The sequence below is a fragment of the Hypomesus nipponensis genome, chromosome 14 (genome assembly GCF_054491055.1).
Source record: "Hypomesus nipponensis isolate SF chromosome 14, ASM5449105v1, whole genome shotgun sequence".
NCBI classification, from domain to species: Eukaryota; Metazoa; Chordata; class Actinopteri; order Osmeriformes; family Osmeridae; genus Hypomesus; species Hypomesus nipponensis.
In genome coordinates this window covers 4,115,979-4,128,569 of record NC_140374.1, presented here as the reverse complement: position 1 = coordinate 4,128,569, position 12,591 = coordinate 4,115,979, and the positions used below count along the sequence as shown (strand labels likewise).

Sequence of the window (12,591 nt, the reverse complement as noted above, 5' to 3'; positions counted from 1 at the left end):
GAGCGCGGAATAGTGAGAGATAGCTGTCATGACTGAAAACAGCATAGTGCTCATGCTGGACCGGCCATCCTGGTTGGCCATAGGGCTCTGGAGCAGTACTAAGACATGCTGCTGTTGCAGGCTCAGATATACCTACTGTATGTCAGCCTCCGTGTGAGTGCGTTAGGTGGGCAGAGCCAGACCCAGACACTGACAGGCCACACTAGCACAGCTCCTAAGACAATGTGACTGGGTCACCATGACAACTGAAATTCCTTGCGCTTGCTCTCTGGCAGGCTGGCAGGCTGGCTGAGTAGCTTACTGGCTGGCTGGATGGATGGTTGTGGAATACAAGGAAGAACGAAAGGACAGATGGAAAGGGGGAATTCATACAAAGTGAGAAAGAGATTATCACTAAAAAGAACCTTATGCACAAGAGAGATTTCAAATCAGGAAGATGAAATACAAAAATGTTGTAGAAAGAGAGAGAGAGATATGGAGAGGGTGAGCAGGGATATGGTAAACTCACAATTTCAATATTAGCCATACCACATCCCAGGCCTAGACAACATCTCCTCAGTGCTGTGTTTAGGTGTGAACAACTGAGAAAGAGTCTGCGTGTGTCCTGAACGTGTGTGTGTGCATTGCCTGTTAGTCATTACTCTCAATACAGCGGTTTACTCTCCCCTGTATTGTTCTTCATTCATAATGAAGGAAAAGAAAAGCCCTAAAACCAAAGGATGGAGCTCAATTGACCTTCTGGTTAACCAGATACTCACACAGAGTGGATCACTCACAAAGGCAAGTCCTTAACCTCTTCAGCATACACACCACACGCTTTCTCTCTCATGCAGACACACACACATGGTTGCACAAATACAACTAAGCTTTTGAACACATTCATTGTCATACACGCATGCATGCACTATGACACACAAGCATGCACACGCACACACGCACACACGTTGACCATTGTTAGACAGTATTGATTCTGTGGCGGAGGATGTTGTCGAAACAGATCTGGAGAGAATGTGACAGAAGAGCACCCAGTCTGACTAGACATTTCCTACGAACCTGTCTGTTGGTCTGCAAGTATGTCTCTCTGTCTGCCTGCCTGTCTGTTCACTAACCCTAACCCAGGCCTCGTCAGTGAGACAGGCCCAGCGTCATGGGCCTGGCCCCCTCAGCCCTGGACACAGCAACCCACCACAGGGCCATAGACAAGATTCTTACTGACACGAGTCTCGAAATGCACTGAGTGAATGTTTGTGTGCGTTTCTGTGTGTGTGGTTGCACTCTTGGTTTGTCACAGTGAATTTGCGTCTCTTAGTACGCTGGAGTGTTGGTCTATGAATTATTTGTAGAGATAGGTCTTGTCTAGACAAGATGTCTACAAGTCAGGAAAAAGTACTGTAAGCCTGTGCTGCGTTTATGGTATTTGAATGTCTGTTAGAAACAGAACGAAATACGCCGACACACAATGTCAGGATTATAGAGAGACAGAAAGTCGCAGTTATAAAACCCATTTCGGATTCAAGATATAGAAAACAACCGATAGAAAGAGCGACTCAAAGTGAATGAAAGTGAAAGAGAATTGCAAAGGAGGTCGCAGAGACAATATGTTTTATCACCCCGAAGGAAAACACAATGGTCCTCTCTATGTCTGTTCAGCGTGCCGGATTAGTACAGGATGGAGAAACTCCCACCGCCCCCATCTGTCCTTCTGTGGGGTCAGGAGTCAGTCTGTCAGGGTAGGGGGGGGGGGGGTGATGGAGAGATGGAGAGATAAGGTGGGGGAGGTGATTTGGACAGGTCGGACGAAGTAGTAGAGAAGTAGGCCTCTTTCTTTCTGTCTGTCTATCTCTTTCTGCTCGCTCTATGCCATGTCATATGGTTTGGCCCATCGTCATTTAGTGAAATGCATTAAGCATATTACATCTGATCATCATATAGTACTGGAAATATCTGACAGGAGGTTACCCTGGGAGGAGCCAGGGGAGGCAGGGGAGGAGCCAGGGAGCACAAGAGCCAATAACAGCACAATAACGGTTCAGATGACAGTGATGCCTTTGACATGACCTTAACTTTAAAGATGACAATGCAGAGTGAATCGACAAACATTAAACAGTCAAGTAGCAGTCACATGATCCCACCCATGTTACTCCCTCACGATGTCTTTCTGTTGCTTTCACTTCCCGTTTCTCGACATAGAGACAGGAAGTCTTGCTTTTGTTCACGCCCATCTCTCTTTGTTCTTGGCAGATTCTGAGGCAGAGATGGAGGCTCCCACTGGCTCTTGACGGCCCACCACACGATGACGACACCCATCCAGAGACTGTAGTACCTCCGTGGTCCTGTGGGGGGCGGCACTGCTGAGGGGAGGGGGGTGGGTGGGGGTGAACCTCTCACACACAGAGGAGGAAATAGCCTCTGGGTGAAAGTGAAGACCGAGAGCACATCATGTAGTGTCATGTAGTGTTTCTCCATTCATGGGGGAGGGTGACGTCATCATACTTTTTTTTTCTTTTCCTTTTGACATTTTTTACGTTGGCCTCCTGTTTGGCAGTCAGAACAGAACTGTGGATCGTGTGAGCGGCGTGGTTCGCGTGTGAGGTCACCATGGTCCTCCACGGCTCCCCCTACGCCAGCGGCTTCCTGTCCTTCCTGGACGGCCTCTCTTGGGCCATGGTGTTCCCCTCCTATTGGCTGCTGGACCGCCTGCTGGCGTCGTGCGTGGCCACCTCTCTGGAGAAGCATCGGCGCTCCCAGGACCCCTGCTCCTTCCTGACGCTGTGCCTCCTGGTGTCGGCGCCTTTCTACCTGCTCCTGTTCCTGGCCTCGCTGCCCCTCGCCCTCCTGGGCTTCCTGTTGTGGGCGCCGCTGCAGGCCGTCAGGACGCCCTACCTCTACACGCACTGCCGCCCAGACAAGCACCATGCCGAGCAGGTGAGGAGCTGAAGCCTACGCCGGCCTCTTTGGAGCTTTCGATTTGCGTGTCGAATTTCCACCAAAACACCATTCTTTTCCTTTTATGAGCGTTATGAAATGCGACATGGTGGTTTAAAAAGAAGAAGTGTCTGTCAGTGACAGACTTGGTATTTATTGATGAACATGACCGTCCACAACCTCACCACATATAAACAGACTGTAAATTGTTAGTAATCCCGCTGCATGCACGCCATATTCACTTGACTGTGTGTCGGGTAGTAGAGTGTCTTTTTGTCGGTGTGTGTTCTCTCCAAGCTCGTGGGAACTAAAGCGCTGTGTTGTACTTTGGACAGGGCGGAGCCGGAGCCGGTCTCAGCGAATGGAGACCTCAGGGACGGAGTTTCTGCTTCGGCAGCGCCAACGTGTGCCTGCTGCCGGACTCCCTGGCTCGCTTCAACAACCTGTCCGACACCCAGCGACGCGCCCGCGAGGTGGGCCGCCGCATCCGCAGCGGCGCCAGCCGACCGCAGATCAAGATCTACATCGATTCCCCCACCAACACGTCCATCAGCGCCGCCTCCTTCTCCAGCCTCGCCACGGGCTTCAGACGCACCTCGTCCCTCGACCAGCGCCCCGAAAACACACCCTCTGCCGCCGCCGAGGCTGAGCCCCAGGCTGACTGCCCTCTCCACCCCAATGGAGAGCAGGGCTCCGCAGACTGCCCCATCCACCCGCCAGGGGGCGCTCCTTCCCCCGACTGCCCCCTGCACTCTGGTGGCGCCGGGGACGACTCGGCAGACTGCCCCCTCCACTCTGCCGGGGGTCAGAACAGCTCGGACTGCCCCCTGCATCCCATCCCCAGCAGCGGGGTGCAGATCAGCATCAGCGCCCCCGAGCCTGACCCCCCCCTGGACGAGGAGGAGGAGGCGGGGAAACCCCCCGGGGGCGTCGAAGGAGGCGGGGACTCCTGCAGCATCAACAGCCGCACCGCCTCCCGGGAGTCCCTGACCCGTTTCCACGGCGACGGAGGCGCAGGCGGCGGCGGCACGGGGGCCGTGTCGTCCAACAACACCCTCTCCCACCGCACGTCCGTCTTCAAGCGGCCGACGGGACGCAAGCGTCGCCACGGCGAGGACGGATTCGATCACGATATCTCTGCCTTTTTCCCCGCCAACCTGGATTTCCTGTGCTTACAGGAAGTCTTTGACCACACTTCCACCTCCAGGCTTCGGGGCCAGCTTCACCGCTATTTCCCCTTCGTGCTGAGTGACGTGGGCAGCTACGGCTGGAGGCACTGCTGCTCGCACTTCAAGTTCCTGAACAGCGGCCTACTGTTGGCCAGTCGCTACCCAATCCTGGATGCCCATTACGAGTGCTTTCCCAACGGGCGTGGAGAGGATGCCCTGGCTGCCAAGGGAGTCCTCTTTGCCAAGGTCAGCTCCTCATTATCTCTGTCATACAGACCCTGCTAGCAGATACCTTCTTTGCTCAGGACTTTAAGTTGATCCCACTTCCAGTGCTGACACCCAGTGTTTGCCACAGTGAACAGTCTCCAGACTGGGTTCCTACACACACAGCTGCCCTCAGCAGTGTCTAAGTGGATTCTCTGCTGTATAGGACAGAATTCTCGGAACAAAGAATTACGCTAAATTATTAAAAGCAGTGTTTGTTGTACTCGGTCTTGCTTTCTTTCTGTTTTTCTTTCTTTCTTTGTCACTTCCTTTCCCCCATTCTTTTTGTGTTTCTCCTCTATATGCATCTTTCCCTCTGCTTGTCTCTCTCTCTCTCTTTCTCTCTCTCTCTCTCTCTCTCTCTCTCTCTCTCTCACACTCTCTCTCTCTCTTTATCTCTCTCTTTTTGCAATTTAAGTTGAGGATATGAAAATGGCAAACAAAGGCTTCCTTTTCCTTCGGCCAATTCCGTCTCAGATGAAATGCTACATTACTGCAGGGCAAAAGCACCAACCTCCACAGCCGTGTGTTTGTGAGAGTGTGTGACGCGTGAGGGCAGAGCGTTGTCAGGGTTAGCGTCCATTAATCCCCCCCTCTCACCACTGTGTTCAGAGGCTGGCAGAGAGCCAAGACCTGCTGGGTCAACTCAGCACCTCCCGGCAACATGATGCCGATGTCGGATCAGCATGTGTGTGTGTGTGTGTGGCGCGCCGTATGTGTGTGGGGAGTGTGTGTCTGGAAGAAAAACATTGATGAGAGGAGCTGTAGGGATGCTGGCAGGTCTGTGAACCCCAGCAACGTGCTCTTGTACCTCAGAGCTCTCACAGTAGGGCTCTCATCACAGTGCTGCTGGGGGGGGGGTCAGTGTCTCACAGCCATTAGAGATCAACACCCTGTTCTGGCTGTGTCACTAGGGAGAAACCGAGGGGGAAAGAGGGAGAAGAGAGACGGATAGGAGAGACAGCGCGAGAGACAAGGAGGGAAAGAGCAAGAGAGGGGAGATATGGGGAGGGAAATTTGAGTGTGAGTATTAATTAAAAATGTTCCTCTGAAGAATGAGAAAGGCAGTAATTAAAGCTGTTCGGTCTCAATATTTATCTAGTGTATTATTATTTAACCACTGAGGGCATGGGTGAAGGAGGGCTGTGGTGTATAGGGTGTGTGTGTGTGTGGTGAAGGAGGGCTGTGGTGTATAGGGTGTGTGTGTGTGTGTGTCTGTGTGTGTACACACGTGCACAGGGCATGAGTTAAACCCTGAGGACACAGACAGGATGTGCCTCATGCTTCGATTACCTTTTAGGAGGGGTCAACCAGTGCCATTCATATGGCTTCCTGGTCTACGCAGTGGGACCCTGGTCTTGGCTCTACTCTACTCTAAATGAACCCTGAGCATGATAGAGCAGGGCCGGCCCAAGGCATAAGCGAACTAAGCGGCTGCTCAGGGCCCCTGTGGCCACCAGAGGGCCCCCAAGAGCAAATGAAATGACAGTTTATTGTATTATGTAAAAATGTATATATCATTATTTTTTTGTCGGCAATGATAAGCGACGCCGAGGGGCCCCCGAATCTATTTTGCTTAAGGCCCCATAAAGGCTTGGGCCGGCCCTATGATAGAGGCTTACATCTATTAAGTTAGGGTACCACGGTAGGTATAGTTTACGGGGCAGTGTGTTTGGTTAGAGCTGAACGTTAGGGTCAGAGTAGCATGTTCGGCTAGGGCAACATGTTAGGAAATAGGTTGCAGGGTAGGGTAGTGTGTTAGGGCTATGTTACAGGGAAGAGAGTCAGGGCAGCATGCTCATTTTATGCTGTCTTTATACTGTTTCTAATGTAACATTACTTTATACCATAACATCCATAGAGCGATTTTCATTACCTTCAATTCAATGTTGTTTTTTAATGAGAACGAGCACTGGAATACACACACTAGACACACACACAACAACAATAACCAGTTCAGAGCCTGCTGAATCCCTTATGGCTTGTTGCTGAGCCCCCACACCAACCCAAGCATGGCTAAGCCCCTAAAATATTCATACACCACGACCCAGGACAAGATGGAGAGCAGGGGAGAGAGGAGGAAACAAGGGCAGCGAGAGCGAGTTGAAAGGAGAGAGGGAAAATGGAGAGAGAAGGGAGTTGATTCTAGCTGGAGAAGGGGATAACGATAACTGACAGGAGAAAGGGGGATGATCAGAGGAAAGAAGGAAAGTAGTTAATGGCTGACAGGGGCTCCAGTATAGCCCTCAGGCTTGCAGTGTTGATCTGGGAGTGGTTGGATGACGTCTGATACATGGGCTTTATTACGGCCTCATTAAACGAATGCTGCTAATCTCAGATGAAAGAAAGTCACTGAATGTAGGTATCGAGAAAGGAATCCTAAATGTTAATGTCTAGTTACCGGAACCAGGGCTGTGTTGTGGTTTTTCATTGGGTACCGATTCTCTTGCCATGAGAGCAGCCCTGTGATTGGTCCAGTCTCTTGGCTTGAGCCTCTCCAGACAACTCTCGAGGAGGCAGCCTTCTCCCACATGACATTACTCCTTCTCCCCTCCGTTCAACAAGCACAGCCTTGATCCCCTGGTGGAGATAAATGGATCCGATAGCAGCAAAGTGCTCTGTCACCACACAGGTCTCTTGCAGCATTGTTATATAGTTTGGTTTCCATTACCCTTTACTGTTCCATTAGAATCTGTTTAGGTAAACGAATGATCCACAACGTGGTGCGCGACAGGACAATATTGATTTCAACCGTGGGATGTGGTTACCAGATGTCTCTGCTTCCTCCCTGGTCTCTGCAGGTCCAGGTGGGCACCTCTCACCAGGAGCAGAGGGTTGTGGGATATCTCACCTGTACCCACCTCCATGCCATCGAAGGTACATAGGGCTGTCAGAGCCACTCCACAGTGTGTTGGTGCAGTGTGTTCATGTACGTGTGTGTGTGTGTGTGTGTGTGTGTGTGTGTGTGTGTGTGTGTGTGTGTGTGTGTGTGTGTGTGTGTGTGTGTGAATGCTGCTGTGAGTGCATGTTTTTTTGGGGGGTGGGTGTGTGACTGTAGCCGAACACCCCAACCAGCCTTCTCTGCCTGAAAGCAGCAGGAGAAGAGACGCATGCACACCCCCGCACATCCCCGGTTCCCATGGCGACACGCTCCCACTGTGTCTGGCGTCAGAGAGTCCTATTTAAAGCTGCCGGTCGCCGTGTCTCATTCTTCACCAAGACTGATTTCTCTGCTATTACTGGCTCCTCCCACACCCCACAGTCTGCTGGCATAGATAATTATAGACCACAAGCTATTTCTAAACACACACTTCAAATATGGGGTGGAAAGGAGAGAGAGAGAAGAAGGGGGATGGAGTTGAAACCGGGGGAGAGACCTACTAATGCAAGGGATAATGAAGGACAATTCTTTGTTGGAAGATTTTAATTGAAGGATGATCTCATCCTTCGTAGTGGTAGCCTTTATATATTTGTGTGTGTGTATATGTGTGTGTTTGCGTGTGTGTGGGATGGGGGGGCCTATAGGTGTGTGTGTCCACTGACCCCCAGAGAGCATGCAGTTGAACATGAGTTTGACTGGGGAGCCTGTCTCCGGTTCTCTGGAGGCTGCACCCACTGAAGCTGCTCTGTTTCCTTCCACCCCCTCCCACTTATCCCCTCCCCCCTCCTCTCCACCCCCTCCCACTTCTCCCCTCCCTCCTCCTCTGCACCCCCTCCCGCTTATCCCCTCCCCCCTCCTCTCCACCCCCTCCCACTTCTCCCCTCCCTCCTCCTCTGCACCCCCTCCCGCTTATCCCCTCCCCCCTCCTCTCCACCCCCTCCCACTTCTCCCCTCCCTCCTCCTCTGCACCCCCTCCCACTTATCCCCTTCCCCCTCCTCTGCACCCCCTCCCCCTTCTCCCCTCCCCCCTCCTCTGCACCCCCTCCCACTTCTTCCCTCCCCCGTCCTCTGCACCCCCTTCTCCCCTCCCCCCTCCCCCTCCCCCGTCCTCTGCACCCCCTCCCCCTCCCCCAGGAGATGCAGCTGTGCGCTGTGAGCAGTTGGACCTGCTCCTGGAGTGGGGGGAGGAGTTCCGCAAGGCGACGTCCCGCCCCTCGGACGAGAAGGAAGACCAGGTGGCCTTTGATGTTGTCCTGGGTGACCTCAACTTCGACAACTGCTCCTCAGGTAACACGCTCCGTTTGTGTGTGTGTGTGTCTTGTGCACGTGTGTGTGTGGTGTGCACGTGTGTGTGTGTCTGTATGTGATGGCCGTGTCATGTCTTGTTGTTGTGTGCATGCGTGTTCCTGATTCTACACATGCCGGTCTGTGTGTTTGCGTGTGCGTCTTTGCGCGTAGCGGTCTGTGTATCTGGGTTGTGTTGTTGTGTTGCAGAGGACAAGCTGGAGCAGCAGCATGCACTCTTCACCCAGTACAAGGACCCCTGTCGCCAGGGGCCAGGGGAGGACAAGCCATGGGCCCTGGGTGAGTGTACACACACACACACTAACACACACCCACATATGCTGTGACATTGTGGTGATGACACTTACAGGTTTGGGGCAGTTCTGGAGACTGGGGGATGGCGAAGGAGCTATCCTGGGCTTCTAAGATGCTAAATTAGAAAGTTGCAAAGTCTGGCTCCACACTGTGATGTGTAGACCTAAATATCCTTCAAAGATAGAGACACAGCACCAGGCCTGCGGGCGGTTCTCTGGGGAGGTTTTTAGTTTGGGTCTGGATGGGGTTCTGAAGACCGGAGCAAGTTATTTAGGACACTGACGCATGGAGACTCCAAAGTGAGGGTCAGAACAGGACAGAGAGACAGGGAGGGTGTTTACAGTGCATCAGTTATTATAATGTAGGATTACAGTATATTGTGTTAAATTATATAGTTCCGTATTGTCATATGACATATATAAATACATGCTGTATATTATTTTGATATTGGGATAATATGATATGTTGATGTTGTGCTGTTATGATCCATTATGGGGTTCTGAAAGGGACCTGCAACTCTGTGTTATGCTGTTCGATTCAGTGTGTGTGTGTGTGTGTGTGTGTGTTCAACAGGTACACTACTGGACCCCAGTGGACTTTATGATGAGGAAGTCAGCTCACCAGAGAGTTTACAGAAGTAAGGCAACTCTCGCTCAACACGCTTCCCCCCAAAGTATTACACACTGTACATGTGTCCTATTAATAAATATACACTTCCCTTACTTACTCTTACACACACTAATCCTAACCCCACAGGATCTACACAAACCCTGTGTGGGTGTCTCTGTGTGCACTTTGTTCATGTATTTGTGTGTGTGTGTGTGTGTGTAGGGTGATGGAGAACGAGGAGGGCAGAAAAGAATACCTGGTGTTCCCCCCCAGTAAGAACCAGTGCCCCAGCCAGAAGGGCAGGAAGATCCCTCTGAAGGGCAACGGTCGCAGGATAGATTACATCCTGTACAAGGAGGACAGCCCGCAGCAGGACTGGAAAGTGGTACGACGCTCTTGTTGTTGTTGTTGTTGTTGTTGTTGTGGTTGTTTCATCTGAGGGGAGATTCCGATTTGTGCCTCATGGGAGGAAAACCAAATGATGCGATTTGCATAGCTTCTGTAAGAGAGCGAATGAAGAGGGATAGAATGTTTCTTTGTCCTTCCCTCCCTTCATCCCTCCCCCTTCTCTCGCTTTCTCTCGCTTTCTCTCGCTTTCTCTCGCTTTCTCTCGCTTTCTCTCTCTCTCTCTCTCTCTCTCTCTCTCTCTCTCTCTCTCTCTCTCTCTCTCTCTCTCTCTCTTAGTTTGACTCTCCTCCTTATCTCCTCTACTTCTCTGTTTTTCTTTCACTCTTTCTGTTTCACCTGTTGTCCCACTCTCAAAGAGTGGGGCCGGGCTGCCCCCTTGTGGTGAAACTAAACAATGCCACACGTTCTCAGGGGACGATCATAGATGTCGTTAGCGGGACAGCTCTACTGAGTCACATTTGCTGAGTCACATGCAAATCATCTGTGCTATGCATCTATTCCCATGGGCTTAGTGAATACTCTGCGGTTGATGTGTGTGGATGTGAGGCTGATGTAGCTTTCCGTCGCCCCCTGCAGGACATAGAGGAGTTCAGCTTCATCTCGCAGCTGGCCGGTCTCACGGACCACCTGTCTGTGGCCATGCGCCTCGCAGTCTCTACAGGGGAGGAGGAGCCGTAGGGACCGCCACAGAGCCAGGGAACAGCAAGAAGAGGGGAACAAGAGAGGAAGATAAAACAAGACTTTCATAAGGACTGAGCCCTGAATTACTCAAAGGAAAGAAAGGATGGATGTATTCATAGATGGATGGATGGACACATACACACACCCATAGTCCTAGCTGGTCACACACCGCCAGGCCACTGTCCATCCCCATCTTTTCCTGCTGGACTGGATCCTCCCACATGATTCAGCCCTACTGTCTGTCCACCGGAATTATTACTTCTCGTTCGTAAGCCTTAGTTGATGATATTTAGATGTTTCTGCCTGTCAAGGACTGTTATCCACGTTCATAACTACGGCTGGAGAGGTTTCCTTTGAGGATTGTAGTGTGCTGTGACTAGCAAACTATCTGATTACGTATCTCTGGCCCTTTGTTTGAGTCTGCTAAGCCCTTTTGTCTGTCTCTGTGTCTGTCTGTCTGTCTGTCTGTCTGTCTGTCTGTCTGTCTGTCTGTGTCTGTCTGTCTGTCTGTCTGTCTGTCTGTCTGTCTGTGTCTGTCTGTCTGTCTGTCTGTCTGTCTGTCTGTCTGTGTGTATGTGTCTGTCTGTCTGTCTGTCTGTCTGTGTCTGTCTGTCTGTCTGTATGTGTCTGTCTGTCTGTGTGTATGTGTCTGTCTGTATGAGTTTGCTGAGCCCGCTTGTCTGTGCGTGTTTCTGTCGGTCTGTCTATCCATCTGTCTGTCCATCTCTGTATGTAACGTTCCCCTCACCCTAACCCTAACCCTCAAAGCTAAGGAGCAGAACAAAGGAACGTTGGAGACGTCCTACATTCCAGCTGTGAGCCCCGTCCAACCTCTCTCTACGTTACATCTTCCTTGCTCAGTCCCAGGAACCTCAGCTAAAGTGTCTTTTTTCTAAAGTCTTTCTAACTGCTTTCTATGGCGACTGTGCCATCTTTGTAGGGAGTTTCAAGCCCCTGTGTTTAATACATTTGTAAACGGAGGTTATTGTTTAAAAGTATGGTATCGTGTTCAGAGGGAGATTTTCTTTCAGGTGCACGCCGCTCTCTGGTTGGTCGGTAAAGCGGAACAGTGAGGAACTCTTGATATGAATGGAGAAAAACATGTTAGAATGGATTGGATTGGGGGGAAGGGGATGGGAGGGGTTCTGCATGGGGGCGTCAGAATAAAATCCCCAGAGGAGGGGGGAGTCCTTGTCTGATCAAGACAGCCCTGTCTTTGGTTCAAGCATGTCCCCCTGATACACATTTTATGCTGCCAATGCAATGTTTCTGCATGTGTACCACCACCCTGCCAAGAATCTCCAACACAAAAACACACTCAGTGTGTACACAGCACACACATCACACACACATCAACACACACACACACACACTAACAAGCTTACACACTCACCACCCCACAGTTGGTTGCCTGGTAACTGTGAACTCCTCCTTACTCACCTGTTCTAACAATATAATATTGACCCAGTTGCTGGTCGTCTCCAGGAGTATAGGTTAAATACGCATGTGCGTGTGTTTGCGTGTATAAGCACGCGTATGTGGCACGTTAACAAGTGAGACCAGCTTTGAGATCCATTCACTCCAGTTTAGCATGGGGCAGTATTTGCTGACAAATTTGCAGTAAACCCCCTCCCCCCTCTGGTCGCGTCCATTACAAAGGCGCATGTTTACATTACATTGGTTTCAGGTCTTGGGGGGTGGGGGCTGGGGAGGGGTTGGGGGGTGGGAAGGGGGTGGGGGTGGGGAGGGAGTGGGGGTGGGGGTGGGAGAAGGGGTGCGAGAGGGTCTGGTCAGAATATATCTTCTTTACTTTGTATGTTTGTATGCCCTCACTGCTGGTGTTTCAGCTCATATATCTGACAACGGCTAGCTTTTATACTCACTCTGTGAATCCTATTATTATTATTATCACTATTATTATTATTATTACTATAAGTAGCAGTAGGAGTATTGATGTTATTGGTAAGGTTTATATTAGCGCCCATAACTCATCGATCTGATTTTAGTTTTTAGGAAGCACAGAACCTCAAACACGGACCCTTTGTTGTGGTCTGA

General features: G+C 51.0%; 1 protein-coding gene across 1 annotated transcript; it reads left to right on the top strand.

The window, feature by feature from the left end:
* The first annotated feature begins 2,434 nt into the window (after positions 1-2,434).
* On the top strand, positions 2,435-11,026 carry smpd3 (sphingomyelin phosphodiesterase 3). Its single transcript, XM_084672211.1, has 8 exons — positions 2,435-2,925; positions 3,261-4,340; positions 7,160-7,235; positions 8,374-8,526; positions 8,734-8,823; positions 9,412-9,475; positions 9,670-9,832; positions 10,432-11,026. The coding sequence occupies exons 1-8, from the start codon at positions 2,599-2,601 to the stop codon at positions 10,531-10,533; spliced, it is 2,055 nt and encodes a 684-aa protein (XP_084528337.1). The 5' UTR covers positions 2,435-2,598; the 3' UTR covers positions 10,534-11,026.
* Positions 11,027-12,591: the final 1,565 nt, after the last annotated feature.